Source organism: Vombatus ursinus, unplaced genomic scaffold, assembly GCF_900497805.2.
Source record: "Vombatus ursinus unplaced genomic scaffold, bare-nosed wombat genome assembly UNPS02014812.1, whole genome shotgun sequence".
Taxonomy (NCBI): Eukaryota; Metazoa; Chordata; class Mammalia; order Diprotodontia; family Vombatidae; genus Vombatus; species Vombatus ursinus.
In genome coordinates, this window is record NW_020954590.1 from 49,261,631 (window position 1) to 49,278,390 (window position 16,760).

At 37.7% G+C, this 16,760-nt stretch overlaps 1 protein-coding gene across 1 annotated transcript in view; it reads left to right on the forward strand.

Annotated features, from left to right (window-relative positions):
* Nucleotides 1-16,760, forward strand: part of LOC114054313 (collectin-12) — a 231,053-nt gene that overhangs the window by 185,610 nt on the left and 28,683 nt on the right. The window contains exon 3 of the mRNA XM_027877531.1: nucleotides 512-634. Within this exon, the coding sequence (XP_027733332.1) occupies nucleotides 512-634 (123 nt within the window). The remainder of the gene's footprint in view (nucleotides 1-511; nucleotides 635-16,760) is intronic.

The following is a 16,760-nucleotide window of genomic DNA, read 5'->3' on the forward strand; positions in this document are numbered from 1 at the left end:
ATGAAATAAAACCATGTACTATTTCCTAATTGTATGGAATATAATCATTATTGCATATGGAGAGTCCCTCATATTGCTATCATGATACGCAGGGAATATATCCATTTTTAAAATACTACTTGTAACTGTTTTTGTTCAGTCATATCCAACTCTTCATGTCCCCATTTGAGTTTTTCTTGGTGAAGATATTGAAGCAGTTTGCCATTTCCTTCTCCAGCTCATTTGACAGATAAGGAAACTGAGGCAAACAGGGTTAATGACTTGTAAAGGGTAACGCAGCTAGTAAGTGTCTGAGGCTGGATTTAAACCCAGGTCTTCCTGACTCCAGGCCTGCCCTCTATCTACTGCACCACCTAGCTGCCCCATTACTTAGTATAGATACACAAATGCATCATCTTTGTATATATAGTTTGATCCTCTTAATCATTCTGTGTATTTGAATACATACTAGACTAAAAACTTTGACATGACACCGCTGGGCACAGTTCTTAAAATATATCTTCTCTTACAGGTATTCAAGAAGGAACACAATGTACCAAATGTAAAAATAACTGGGCCCTGAAGTTTTCTATCATATTATTATATATCCTGTGTGCCTTGTTAACAATCACAGTAGCCATTCTTGGATACAAAGGTACGTACCATATGAATTTTCCCTTCCAATAGCAAGTTAACTAATTATGAAAAGAAAAGTGATTTATCTACAAATATAAAAATGAAGTATCTTACTTATATTAAACTTAGTAACATAACTTCAGGCTCTGTACCCTTGTCACTTTAGGACAACCATATTGTCGAAGGTGCAAAAACATCAGGGATTTCGGAGATGATTCCCCTACCTATGTGAGGATTTTTGTTTTTCAGGTCTTTGGTGTTGTATAATTTTCCTTGTCTGTGAAGTGAATTATCATTTCCAGCTACACTGTCTTCCTCAGTCTTTTCCTGTCCTATCTTAGTGGTCATATGAAAAACTTGGAGCCAGCACACAGTAAAGCCACAGTGATGGGGGCCAAATAAAATAAAAAATCTCCATGGTTACTAGTTCCTTCAGCCAGTGTCTACACAGCCACTTCCCCTTTTTTTTCCTTAGCAGATTTACTGTGGTCACAGTTGGTTTGAGCTAGTTTAATGTCTATAATATTTGTAGCATAATATAAACGCTACCGTGAAGAAGTTAAAAGGTAATGTAGGTGACGATCAGAGTTGTAATTCAGTTAGTTAACTTTCCTGAATTAAAGGGAAGGAAAGGTTGTTTTCTTTCCAAACATCTGATATCCCCTTCATTTCATACTCCATAGAATTAATCTGATTGAGTAAAAATTTCTCCTCCAGTTGGAGCATTTTTTTCCCTTGTGTGACTAAAAGTAGAAGTATCATAATTCAAATCACCAGTGGAAAACAACAAAGAATTATGGAACTCTTCCTAGACACATCCATGTTAGGCTCATTTCTCTGATTTCAACACAGAAACAGACATGGACGGAGTCTACTAATCTTAATAACTTTAACTCAGCAGCCAGCTTCAGCTGCCTTCCCTCAAACTGACAGATTGTGCAACCGACACAGGAAAAGGAAAATTCAGAGGCTCGCTAGCTCTCTGCTCCTCTCACTATGCCCACTGCAGCTGCTTTGGAAGCGAGGGGGTGTGTGGGGAAGATCTCCTAATAGGCAAGTATCTTAGCCATTTCCTCACACCTTTTGTTCTCTTCAGAACAATACCTGTCACATGCACAGCTAGGCATTTTCCTGAAGTATTCTTCAGCCTGCCCCCTAATGCCAAGCATACTCAGAAAAAAAAAAAAAAGCATAGCGTGGAACTTCCCATTTATCCTGCAATAAATTGAGACAATAAAGAATTGGGAAAATTATCAGGCCTTTAATTCTCTTTCAGCTGTGGCTGCCTCACCTAAGTAAAGGACACCTGTATTGAGGAAAATGAGGTCCAACAAGTATAAGTTCTCAGGTTATGTAGATAGACACAGACAGACAGACAGACAGACAGACAGACACACACACACACACACACACACACACATATTACGGAACTGGAGTCACCTGAAAGTGTCTCCCCACCTAGGGGGAAAAAACTACTAGAAAAGCAAAGAAAAGCTTTGTTATGAATGATTCACATTAGCCAACTTCATCAAATTAGCCAGCTTTCCATTTTTTTCAGTCTGTGTAAACATGATTAGTGAACCAGTGGCAAAACAGTAACTAAAAATCAATTGGTGACAATTAAGCTTTTATTGAGTCTCTGTAGGGGGCTCCTATAGAACAGTATATTAAGCCTTTGGAGTTGAATATTTATTATAGAAAGAAAAGGCATAGTCCTGGCCTTTGAAGTGCTTACCTCTGTCTTAACATTGGGCTACTTTTTAGTTTTGTTACGAAATAATTCAGAGACACTTGGTGCCTTCTCAAGGCATAAGGAGAAGTCCAAAAGCAAAACTCTCTGCGGCTTTTAGATGTTACTTACTCAGTTTTTATAATCTTAGAAAGGAAAATAATGGGGGAAAAAAGACCTCCTGGGAGCCTTGGACCTTTGCAGTAAGCACCCCTGGCTCTCCAGGTCATTGCTTATGACTGTTTGGCACCATCCAGTTCTTCTGTTTCTTATTTTTTTGAGGCATCATGTTCACAAGTATAACTTTCTTGCGTGGTCCTTGTCCACTTCCTTTCTTTTCAGTTCAGCTATTTGCAAAAACCTGCATATCCCATGACAGTTTCCGTAACCGGATTACACTGGCAGAATCTTAAGCCCAATCGCTCAAAGACTTATTTTGATATCACTTGCTTGTTCTGAATGTACTGGATCTTGAGTCTTGGGGAAATACATTCCAAGGGAACTTTTGAAATTCCACCTCCTGACCTCCCCCATTCACCTCCACCCATTCCCCTTTTGTTTCTCTCCTTCTACAGACCCAAAATTGGACTTTTTTTTTTGAAATAGCATTTCTGCAGCAAAAGGTTTATGTGAACAGCGGGGAATCCTCTAAACTCTTCACTTAAGATGTCCTCAGTATGCCTGTGATTTATGGCTCACAAAGCTGCTTTGAAAACTTCGTTTATTGAAGATTCATCGGATACTCTAGGGAAAGAGCAAAAACCACTAATTCATAAAGTTTTGTGCATTGTTTTTACCTTTCTCCAGACGTGTTTACCCATAAACGCTCCCCTAACCTTTGTAGTTCAGCAGAGCACAAGAGTAAAATAAATAAAATAAACTTTCTGTCATTTTAACCTGTCACTCAATCCAATCCAGCAAACATTTTAAGCACCTACTATGTCCCAGGTACTGTGTGAAGTGCTGAGGAAGATACATAGACAAAAATAGCTCCTGCCTTCAAGGATATGTTCTACAGGGGGAAACATAACATATATTCAGATAAATTAATATAAGGTGTAATTTGAGGAGGAAGGAAGTATTTTGAGCAAATGGGTGGGAGAGGAGTCAGGAAAGGTTTCAAAGTGGAGGTGGCTCCTAAATTGAGCCTTGCTGAAAGATAAGGATTCCAAAAGGTGGATGTGAATTGTTACTGATCCAAAGCCCACAAGCACGTAACTAACTGAGGTATTCCTGAGTATTTTGAATTATTAGTCAAAAAAATCACTGGAACAGCTTTTCAAGGGGAAAGGAGAACCACAGAATTTCAGTCATAGGAGACCCCAGGGGCCATTTAGTACAACCCATATGTGAAAAAGAATCCCTTCTAAGCTATACCAGACAGAAAAAGTTATTGAGCGTTTACTTAAAGACTTCCAGCTAGTAGAAACTCATCTTCCTCCCATTCCTCATTTGGCTAGTTCTAATAGTTAGGAAGTTTTTCCCCATGCTTTTTTGCCCCTTCCATTCATTGTTCCTAGTAATATTAATAAGAACTTAGCACTTTAAGGTTTGCAAAGCACCTTACAAATGTTATCTAATTTTATCCGTACAACATCTCTGGGAAGTAGCTAAAATAATAGTGCTATTTTTTTCCTCCCTTTTTACAGAGAAAGAAACTGTGGCAGACAGAGATTGAGCAACTTGCCCAGGGTCACAAAGCTAGTATATGTCTGAGATCACATTTGAACTCAGATCTCCCTGAATCCAGGTCCAATACTCTAATTCATTCTTCTGCTTAATTTTGAAGAGAGCTGTTCTGGCCCCTCTCTGTCTTTCTTCTCTAGGCTAGGCATACCCCATTCCCTTAACTAATCCTTGAATGGAATGGACTCAGGACCCTTCACTATTTAAAAGTTCTCCAGCTTTTCAATGCCCTTCCTAAAATGGAGCCCCAAAAGCATACAATACTCCAGATGTGGTCTCATAAGGACACAATAGTAGGGCACTATCACCTCCTTATTCCTGGGAGCTATGACTCTCAATACAGCCTAAAGTCACAACCACTTTTTTTGGCTGCCACATTGACATATTCAGCTTGTGGCCCTCTCAGATCCTCAAAACATTTTTCAATAATCTTCCCTCTACTTAGGCTTCCCTCATCTTGTACTTGGAAAGCAGATTTTTTTTAAGCCAAGTGTTACACTTTATATTTATACCTGTTAAGTTTCATCTTATTAGAATCAACCTAATGACTTAGTTAAATCTTTTTTAATCCTAACTCTGTCATCCACTGTGTTTATTATCCCTCTCAGCTTTGTACCATCAACAAACTTGGTAAGAATACCATCTGTGTCTTTATCCAAGTTATTGATAAAAATGTCAAGGAAATGTGGGTCAAGCACAAACACCTGATACACTGGACTCATCCTCCCAGGTTAACATAAAACTGTAATGACTACTCTTCCACTACAGTTATTCAACCGTTTCTGAATCCATCTAATCATACTATTGTCTAGTCCAAATTATTCTATGTTTTCCCTATTAAGAGTATGAAATACTTTGTCAAATGCTATAAAGAAACAGAGACAGACAGAAAGAGAGACAGGGACAAAGAGAGACAGATTAATGGAGAGAGAGAGAAAAAAAGAGGAGAGAAAGGACGGAGTGAGAGAGGAGACAGAGAGAGAGAGAGAAGGAGAGAGAGAAAAAAAGAAAGAGAGAAAGGGGGAAAAAAGAGTGAATCTGGCAGGACCTGTTCTTGATGAAGTCATGTTGCTCTTTGTGATCTTCAATTCTTTTTCTAGATTTCAGTACCCATCCCTTTAATAATACATTCTAGGATTTGGGCAGAAATTGAAATCAATCTGACTGACCTATAGTTTGCAGGCTCCATTTTCTTCCTTTGTTGGAAAATCAGATCATGTTGTCCATCTCTAATCACGTACCTTTTTCCTCATTCTTCACAACCATTCAGAGATCATTGATAATGATTCAACAATCACACAAAGACTTCAACTTTGCCAAAATAGAAATGGCCATTAAATAAGAATTGGACCAAAGATCTGTACTTAAATACATAAACTAGAGGATTGTGATACAGCTGTTGTTGGGATCCAGGCCATGAAACAGTCTTATAATATTATAAGTTGGGGGGTTTTTTGTATTTCCATAATTCAACTTTACTGGATAGTCCAATGTTTTTGCTTCAGTACTTTACAAAATCTATGATCTCATTGGTGAGTGTAATCCTACCACCAATCAGGTTGCCATTCATATTTTCCTGTAAATACTCCGTGGATAACTTATCCAATGCATTGGGTGCCTTCTTTTTGGTCTTTATTTTGTACTACCAATATACCTCACCATCTCTTTTTTGATCAGACAAGTTCCTGATAAGGTCTCTTACTACACTTATTGAGTTTAAGTCGTCATTGGTAACATATTGTATTCCATTTATATCCACCATCATCTTTCCTTTGCTCTTTGATTTATGATTTTAATTCTTTTGAGATCATAGTCTTTCATATTTGGCAGCCATAAAAATCATTAGTAGAATATTGGCATTTAAAGAGATGGTTCTAGTTGAATTTCACTCATAGTGAATTAGGTTTTTTGGGAAGATCCAATGTAGATACATATTTGGGGAGGAATAAGCCAGTCACTGTACTAAGCACTTTACAAATATCATTTCCTATCCTCACAACAACTCTGCAAGGGAGGTGGTATCATGATCCCTATTTTACACCGAGAAAACTGAGACAGAGGTTGAGTGACTTGTCCAAGGTCCACAGCTAAAGTGTCTGAGGTTAGATTTAAACTCAGGTCTTCCTGACTCCAGGTCCAGCACTGTCAACTATATCACCTAGCTGCCACACAATACCCTCTGTCTGGACCTCTTAAGAGATAATTCCACTCTGTTCTTTTCTTTCCCCTCTCCACTTTGTCCTTCATACAGCTAATTTTTGTTATGCAACTAAATCAATATATATATATATATATATGTATGTATATATGTGTGTGTGTGTATATATATATATATATATATATATATATATATATATTAAGCACTTATTGATACAAGATCATTGGTTTGGGCCCTAGGTGACATACAAAGTGCAAATAAGAAATGGTCATTAACATCTTGGAGCTTACAGTCCTTGTTGCCACACAGTAAATACTACATGCCTGTTGACTGACTGGATGAGGTTGGTACTCATACATTAGAGAGTTGCAAACTAAATGTTACTTAATAGATCTGGACTAAGTTTATAAATCTGGCCATGTTACTTCTCTGCTCAGACATCAGATGTCAATTTGTTGACTACTAAGTAAAATAGCCATCACTTGTGGGCTCCCCTGGTATCCATTCAGTGTCAAGAGATCTGGAAAAAAATGCCCAAGTACATTAACTAATTAATGCCCTTTGTAAATAATCTGCAGTTAAACACAGTAAAGAAAGATGAAGGTTGGGCAGACATGGATGGATTGCATTCTGCATCATGGGAGGAAGTACCATCCTTCACAAAATCACAGATCCATCAAAGTACTAAAAATAAAATTTTAACTCCTTTTACTGAAATATAAGGCTTCAGTGTGAAAGGAGAGGGAGTTGCTCCTAGAAAAGGGACATTGCCACATAAAGATAGCAGTTATAGGAAGGAAACAAATGCCAAAAGGGAACATAGGCCTGTGTTTCCGAGACATAGCCAGATGCTCTCTCCAGTCTAAGCTTTGGATACAAATTTGAAGTTCAAACTTGTATCTAGCTTTTAGACAAAGACTTGGCATAGCACTAATAGGAGGCTGCCCCATCACTAGTGGGGTAGACTGGACCACTGAAATGAGAGTATATTCTAAATTAACTAATAAAAAATTAAGAATGAGAGGTAGAGAAGCAAGAATCTTAACTCTATGCCATGCTGTAAAAATCAGCTGGAGTTGGGGCGGCGGGGGAGGCTTAGGGGGCTGTTTCCCATCACAGATTAAGGGAAATCACACTGTACCATAACTCACTAAATGTTCCTTGGCTTACAAGGCAAGACCTCGCCCTCCCTGGGAGCCCGCTGAGTGGGATTTGGGATGAGGAAGAACAAGGACATAAATGTGCCCCAGAGACAGTTGGTTGCCCCTCCCCCCAGTAAACAAAGATACAAGTTCCCTATATTGGCAAGTAACTTCCACAGCTGAATACTGATGAGCAGATAACCAGCTCACTGATTCCTTCACAGGAGTTGCAAGATTGGCCCGGGGTGCGGGGGGGGGGGAGAAGGCGTTTCCTGGGGCGCGGGGGGGAGTGGAAACGGAGTGGGAAGGGAGATAAAAATTGTGACTCAGTGAAATCTGTTTGATTTAGCCACATCCTCTAGGACGCTTCTATGCTAAGGCTCACCTAACCCAGAGACCAAGTATCTACACACAGGTATGCACGCACACTAGTGTGCACACACATGCATAAGCACGCATGCACACACACACAACAGATTTCATGCTGTGGCACAGATAGAATTAAGTTTCCTGGCTCCCTGCCTCATTCCTCATACCTTATTAAGCAATTCAGAGCATATCCTCATTTCAGTCACCCACCAAAACTCACTACCACAGCCCACTACTAATGTGGCAATCATCTAGTACCACATCAGTTCTTTGCTCAGCTCTGAATGTCTGTCACTGACCCTTCGATTGGATGGCACGAATATCCTGCTGCCCCTGCCCCTTCTAGACACTAGCCCTATTCAGGCTCTGAAAGTGTGGGGCAATGGTGGCTGCATACCTATGCTGTTCCCTGTTGGCATCTGTTTATCCCATATTACTATTACACCTGTGTGGCAGTGTCACTTTTCAGGATCAGCTCTCTCCCCTTTTGCATTGCAAAGGCACTCCACAATTTGGCACCACCCTAACTTTCTAGCCTTACATTTAACAACCCCCTAATAGGTACTCTACTCTAGACAAATTGGACTACTGTGTTCCCCAAACATACCGTTTCCCTTCCTTTTTGTGCTCCCACTGTTCCCTCTGCCTAGAATGTCCTCCTTCTTCCTGTCCCTCTCCATCTCTTGGATTCCTTCCCGTCCTTTAAAACACAACTCAAATGTTATCTCTTCCATGAAGCTTTCTCCTATTCTCCCAGTTAATGATAACTTTTTCCTGCTTATACCTCAGACAGAATTTTGGTTTGCATCTCTCTAAGGTACTTCTGTGTAACATTGTATTAAAATTATTTGTGTGTGTGTGTGTGTGTGTGTGTCTGGGAACTACATGAAGATAGAGACTATATCTTTTCTCAACTTTGATCTCCACTAAAGCCCAGCATAGTGCTCTGCATATGGAAGGTGATTAATAAATGTTTTTAATTTAATTCATTTGAACTTAGAGCGGGAAGAAAGCCTAAAGATCATCTTGCCCAATTTCTTTTACAGAGAAAGAAACTGAGATCTTTATTATAGTCAGAGACAAAGTGAGTTGCCTAAGGCAGCACAAGTTATGTGGCAAAAAACTGGGAATAAAACTAGGGTCATTGATTCCCCAGCATTCCGTCTATTGCACCATCCTGTCTCCCTCTTCATACTTTGAGTCCCTAAGGAAGTGCCCTTGTGATAAAAGGTGTGCAATAAATGTTTGTTCTTGATTAAAGAAAAGTATAGAAATGGAATTTCCGCTCAAGTCTTATTCTATGCATCATTATTGTGTGGAGGTGGCTTTGCATTCTCAAAGACTACACCAGGAAAGCACAATTTCTAATAGGTCTAACCAAGCTGAAAAGGCTTCATTTATGGTTCTGGTAAAGTAATGTGTGTTTCATCCAAGGACCAGGCTGCCTAAGGCCCATTACCATAAATTTGACAACTAGATGATGAAATTATTGATCATAGCAATTCATAGAACATGGCAAGATTGCAATCTGCATCAGTGAAGGGGCTATGCCACCAATGAAGTCCTCAATCTGTCAAAATATTGAAAAACCGACAGAATCCTCACAGTGTTTGCCATTTGGTTAAAGAAACAACCCTATGCCTAATAAATGCTAAATACTTAGAGCAAGATGATGATGTGAATAGTAATGTTAGTCCAGTTCCTCTGCACCACCACAAAACAATGGCAAATGTATTAAATCAAATAAAAAAAAAACAACAAGAAAGAAAAGAAAGTTGAAAAAAACTTCACAGGAAAAAGAAACCTGAAAAGAAAAAGAAAAAATAAAGAAATAGTTAAGCAAAAAAAAAAAAAAAAAAAAAAAGCCCTGATATAGTACATGAATATTATTAAAAGTATAGCAAAATCTCCAGAAGGAAAGGACAAGACTGTAATTAAATCAATAATTGAACACTTATTAAGCACCTAGTATGTACCAGGCACTATGCCAAGTGTTAGAGTTTTTAAAAAGAGGCAAAAGATAGTTCCTGCCCTCAAGGAGCTTACAATCTAACAGAGTGACAAAAAGCATAAGAATTAATTAACAGAAGGGAAAGCATTACAAGGAGCTAGGGAAGACTTCTATAGAAGGTGGAATTTTAGTTGGTACTTAAAAGAAGCCAAGAAGTTAGTAGCTGGATAGGAGGAAGGAAAACATTCCAGGCATGGGGGATAGCCAGAGAAAATGCCCAACCAGCTATTATATTTCTAGAAAAAAGAACAGATATACTGAAAGAATGTCCAGAGTGATTTAGAAACACAGTAAGTATAAAAAGGAAGATCTGCTTCTATAAGATTGGAACTAGTTTCACCTAAGGAAAAGTTTAAGATGATAATAATTGACATTTATTGACCTTATAATTGATAAAATAGAAATAGTGGTGGATTAAGCAATGAACTCTTGAGGAACAGGATGGCTCTAGTAGAATGAAAAGTGATCAGATTAAAGAACAAACAACAAAGCAAAATTTTTTAAAGTTGTAAAACTGGGGGCAGCTAGGTGGTGCAGTGGATAGAGCAGCAGCCCTGGAGTCAGGAAGACCTGAGTTCAAATCCAATTTCAGACATTTACTATCTGTGTGACCCTAGAAAAGTCACTTACCCCGATCGCCTCAAAAAATAAATAAATAAAATTATAAAACTGGAAGAATAGGTTAAGTTTCTACCTACCAAAGTAATAGAGCTAGAAAGCACAATGCAGTCAGAAAATCTGAGAATTGTTGGCCTTCCAGAAAAATACAAAGAAACAAAGAGTTGAAGTATTATAGAAAATAATACCCCCCAAAATTGCCTGTATTGGAAAAAGAGAACAGAATGATAACCAATAGGATGTTGAGAGAGGGGAACCCTAGATTTTACCCATCCAGTGACATAATTCTAGAGTTCTAATATCAGGTATAAAGGCTTGAAAGCAGCTGGGTAAAAGCAATTTATGTTATCAAGAGATTCATTTGAATAACTCAATACTATTAAACAAAGACAAGATGTTGTAATAAAATATACAGAAAATCAAGAGAAATTGGCCTGTACTGCAAGACTAATTCTCCTATAAAACCTAAAGATGCTCCTTCTTAGGAAAAATCATTCTTCAATGATGTCAGAAACTTTCATTCTGAAAATTGAGAATTTGATAGGGTCTTTGATAATGAATTAATAATGCCCAAACAAGCTTAAAGAGGAGATTTAAAAAAACTAAAAGATGGGATTAATCATTTTAAAATTAAACTGATAAAGAGAACTAAGAACTTTTTTAGAGACAGTAAAATCAAATTAATAGAACCAAAAATATTAAGGACAAATTCGTAACAATTATAGAGGAAATAAAGAAAATTACCAGAAACTACTCTGCCTAATTATGTGACAGCAAAACTGACAGTCTAAATGAACTGTTTGAATAGCTAAAAAATAATAAGCAAATGCTAAAAATATCAAATTACCTAAATAACCCCTCAAAAAGTAAGTAAACTTCTACAGAAGAAACTCCAGGTATAAAATAGTGAGTTCTGTCATAAATATAAAGATCAAGTAATCTCTATGCTACATAAACTATTTTCAATAACAGAAAGTAAACACTCTATCAAACTGTTTCTGTGAGATAAACTTGGTCCTAATTCCCAAACCAGGAAAGGATAAAGCAGAAAAAGAAAATTCTATTATTATAACAAATTAATATTGAAGCAAAAGCATATTTAAATACTGACAAAGAGATTATAGCTATGTATTTTTTAAATTTACTATGACCAAGTTAGATTTATACCAGAGAGGTAAGTATGGCTCAACATTAGGAAAATAATTGGCATAATAAATATTTTTTAACAGAGCTATGATGTTATTAATGTTAGGAACTTCCATGGAAAAAACTCTTTCTGCCCATGAAGATCAGCACCTGCTCTGCAACTTAGAGACTTAGAGTACTGTGTAGGACACTGAGACACTAACTAGGACACTTAAGTGATTTGTCCAAGATCACATAGCCATTAGGTGTCAGAGGTAAGACCTGAACCCAGGTCTTCCTGACTCTGAGGCCAGTTCTCTATCAACTACATCATACTATCTCTTACAATATGCAATATTAATGTCAAAATAACAAAAACACATGATTATATATTAAAAACAGGAAAAACCATTGATAATAGTACTTATTTTTAAAAAAACATGCCAAAGCTTTGTAAATGACAACAATTTTAAACAAAATTCAGATAAAAAAATTGGTCAATGGTGGTACTAATTTGGAAAGCAATTCACCTGTTCCTTCTTTTTGCTAATAGAAAACTCCTAGAGTATAAATCTTAAGCACTGATTTATGTTGGTTTACATAAGCATTTCAAGAATTGTACATTAGGAGTATTCAACAGGGAATATTTTAGGGATCTGAAGAATATGTTGAAACAAAATTTATTAATAAAATTTTTTCATAGTGGTAGAATGAGGGACTGAGAGGCAGAGAGATCTGAGTTCAAATACTACCTCAAATACCTAATATTTGTGTGCCTTTGACCCAGTAACTTAACCTCACTGAGTCTCAGTTCTCCATTTGTAAAGTGAAAAATTTAGACTAAATATCTTACCTCTCTTCTAGATCTACATCTATACTCATGTGATCCTAAAAGTGCCATGTTGTGTGATATAAATAAAAAGTGTTACAAAGGTTTAGAAAAAGAGAGATCAGTTTAAGGTAGAATAGTTGCAGAAGACTTTAAGTTGAGATAAGACTTGAACTAGGACTTGAAGGATAGGTATGGGTGTGGAAGGTGAAGAGGAGGAGGGCATGAGTTGAAACATAATCATCAAGTATTTTTATAAACATAAAGATAAAATTTGGATCCAGGCTATGGGAAGGGTAAACACCTGGATACTAGGAAAAGGACATGTAGCTGGAGGAGGGGTCAAACTGAAAATATTTTGCAACTCTTGCACACTCATTGGAACACCAGTAATGCAGAAGAGAAATGCTCTGTCAAGAAACAAATGGCCCCACAAAAATGAGCCCTTACAAAACAGGCTGCTGATATCATTTTTCTATCAATGATCCTTCTTCAAGAATTATCTAACAAGGGCCATAGGTTGATAGACTTGTGGTCTCTAGAGTAAGATAACATATGTTTTGTGTTAAACAGTTAATAATAAGGACCAAGGAAAATGCTGTGGGATATTACAGCAAGTGTTAGTTCTGGATCACAACCAGTCTGCTATTTGTATGCAGTAGGCAAGCTGCCATCTTCTCAAGCCTGAAGTTTGGAGCTCTACACTTAAGCTCTATTTTTAAACACAAACATACACAGATACACACAGGACTGCATGGAGCTAGCTCATTAACACTTGTATACAGAGCAAACAGGTAGTTCGCTTGCTAAGCTCAAGTAAAAATGAATACTCTTATTAAAACATCTACTTGTTTTCTTTTTTAAACTCTGTAAACTCAAGGCATCCCTTTCTTTTTTTCTTTCTTTCTTTTTTTACAATTCTATGACTCTTTAAACCAAAATAGAAGAAAAATAAAAGAGAAAAATGAGTGACCATCAGCATATTTAGAGGAGACTCTTACCGTCAGCAAAGTAGGGCGAGTCTTAAGGTCCTTCTTGTGGTTTTAGCACAGGGTGAGGCACATGTTTTGACTGAATCTAAATGTGTAAACATTTAAACTTTTTTTCCCCTGTAACAGCCCACAGTGTAATAATTTTATTTTTGTTTTACTGAGGTAGTTGTAACACTTTGTTCCTAGGGACTAAGAAATGTGCATATGAACAAAACAAATAAGCTAAGGGGGAAAACTAATATAGCTAGATCTATTACTGGACCATCAATATACAGTATTATCAAAAGTTTATCAATAGGCTTCAGTTCTCATGAGGTTCTCTATGATCTGAGGATCAACCTGCATTTTTACCATTGTCACCTGAGGAGTTAATTCTAACACCATGACCTTTCAAGTCACATAACACCTTCCTCCTTCCAGACACAGAAACCAGAGGATCTTCTCAAGGGAAAGGACTGTGGTGGGGCAAAAAAATGACTCTATTCAGGGACAGAAACCAACCACATTGCAGGGAAGTTGGTTACACAAACATATCTTTCATTTTGCTTCCCTTTCATCTTTTAATTATTAGAACATTTGAAAAAATAAAAATGATCTATGCTATATTCACTTGCTTAAAATAAGATGAATAATAATAATTGCTAGCATTTATATAGTTGTTTAAGGTTTGCAAAGCATTTTACATGTTATCTCATTTGATCCTCACAACAACTTTGTAAATTAGTTGCTATTATAATCCCCATTTTATAGATGAGAAAACTGAGGATAAGAAAGATCAAGTAACTTGCCCAGGATCACACAGCTAGTAAGTGCCTGTGAAAGGATTTGAACTCTGGTCTTCCTCACTCCAAGTACAACACTCCATCCACTGCTCTACCTAGCTGCCTAAAAAAAAAAGTTAATGCTGAAAAACATTCTTTAAAAAAAAAATCTATTGCAACCAACAGAGAGGCAACATTGGTATTCAGCTGGAAGCATACTGGTGATCTCTATGAAATGTTGATACAAAATTTGTCAGGAAAAATTTTTCATAGTGGTAGCGTCTTGGACCTGGAGTCAGAAAGACCTAGTACTAAATTCAACATCAGACCCCTTCTAGTTGTGTGACTACAGGTAAGTCAGTTTCTTCATTTGAAAAATAAGAAGAATGGTGCCTATGACATGTATCTCACAGGGTTGCTGTGAGGCTCAAATGAATGGATTTTTTAAAAATGCTTTTTTTAAAAAAAGCATTTATTAAGCACTTACTATAAAGCGTTAAGGATAAAAAAACACAGCAAGATAGTCCCTGCTGTCAAGAAGCTCATTCTAAAAAGAAGACTAAGATAATGTGTTAAAACACTTTGAAGTCTTAAGGTTTTATTGGCAAGGCTATAGAGAAAATGGCCTGATTGGGGAGTGAAGTGAAACATGGCTGGGACTTTTCTGAAATAGTGATCTGAGAAGTCATTAATTAGGAGAATGAGATGGCCTAGGGCAGACATTCCAGAGATGAGAGTTAAACTCCCAGGGCATGATCTTTGGTAGAGCTATAATGCTGTTAGTGAGACTGTGGTGAAAATGGCCGAGACTAGAGAGTGAGTCATATGCAGGCTAAGGGAAGTTAACTAAGAAAAGGATTTAACCAATCAGAATAGCTCAAAGTACCAATCCCACCACAAACCCCATCTCCTCTCTCATTTACTATGTTTTCCTGAGTTCTATTCATACAATTATAACATAATTTTATTGACTAGACAATCCAAAAAGCAGTGAGCATTTTTAACTCAGTATATGCTGTTTCTTACTCACGTATTTATAGCAATGGCTCTAGACTCCATCTTCCAGAATGAAGAAGGCTACATTTCCCTTCAGGATTCTAAGGGTACCTTTGGATAGGCTGGGGTTTCTTTCTCTAATACCATCTGATAGAATTTTCCCCCTCCAATTCCATTGTTTTCCCCCTACACTGTCACACAGCAGTAATTAGCTCTCCAATTCCACTTAACCAATTAATATCAATTAGCTTTCCCAAAAGGATAATTACTGAAAAGATATAGCAAGAACAGAAATCCAAACATTTCTCCAGCTCCTAAAGGCACACTCTCCCCTATGACATCTCAGTTTCTGGGGAGAATGGGCTCAAGCTTAATGTAGTTTCTATACTTCCAAATTCAGCATAGCCACTAGATGAGTCTTAGTCTTGGGTATTCTGGATATAATCCCACCTGTAAACTAGGCTGGGTCACCCAGCTCCTTCCTCAGGACCTCACTGGCCACAAAAGTTTTCATGGACTCCTCTCCTGGATCCCTGGTGGCTTGTCTCCTGATCTTTCAAAAACAGAAAATCACATTGATCACCAATCTCCTTCACCTAAAATCAAGAAATAGATGACAACAAAGACAAAGCAACCTCACTGCCATGCACTCACTCAAAGGTCACACTGGAGCAGCCCCATGGGGAAGATAAAGGACTAAGGTCTCTCTTCCCACCAGGACTTTCAGTAATTTTTGCCTCTTTACTTGAACACAACAGTGAGAAAACATTAAAAGTCAAGAAATAGGCCCTGGTTGACTGTACCCAGCTGTCCTTCTGAATGCACCCCAACTTTGGCTATGCAGCTAATCAACACAGAATTAGCAAATCCCAACCAACTACAGGAACAAATGTTCCAAATTGGGGAACAGGTTACGTCCATTATATGTCATCATGCCTTTCTGGAAGGTCTCTTCCACATGAGGGATTGCATCAGCTCCTCAATACAGCCCCCACCCCATTACATATTTATAGATTCAGGAAAAGAAATAAAATTACAAATACATTTAAACAACTACCATACAGGCTAGGTACCCACATCTTCTTCCAGATTTAGAAGTTTTTAACCCATCTTTAGACACACTCCAAACTCAGGAATTTGGGGAAAGACAGAGTTCAATTCTCTAATCTCATTGTTTTCTCCCCTCCAGGAGCAAGGAAAGGGCAACTTCTCCCTCCTGCTAGGAACTATAAGACTTAGTTCCCAAATGCAGACCCATTCCCAACCTTGAAGAGAAGAAGAAGAGAGGAAACACATAGGCCACAGCTCCAAATACTACCACTTTTTTGTTCACAATTCTGTTGCAGAAGGCAGCCTTTTCTCTCTGACCACCAGCTCTGTTCGTTGACTGAGTTATATAAGATTTCAACAACTTGTCCTGGCTTGTTCATCACCAGCAGAGGGATAGGATGTGCAGTTAAGGGCAAACTAGACATAGGGTGACTTGACCAACCAGCCTTTTCTGTTCCTCTGGGTCCTTGAATCTTGTATGTAGTTATTTGTATGTTGTCTTTCCCCAGCATCCCTAGAATTTCATCTCCTTGAGGACAAGGACCATGTTTTTTACTATATCCTAAATCATTAGCACAGTATCTGATACATAGTAAGCATTTAATAAATGCTTGTTGACCGACTGACTGACTGACTGAAAACATAGGACGGAGAGTCAAATACTTCTGCTTTTTCATTT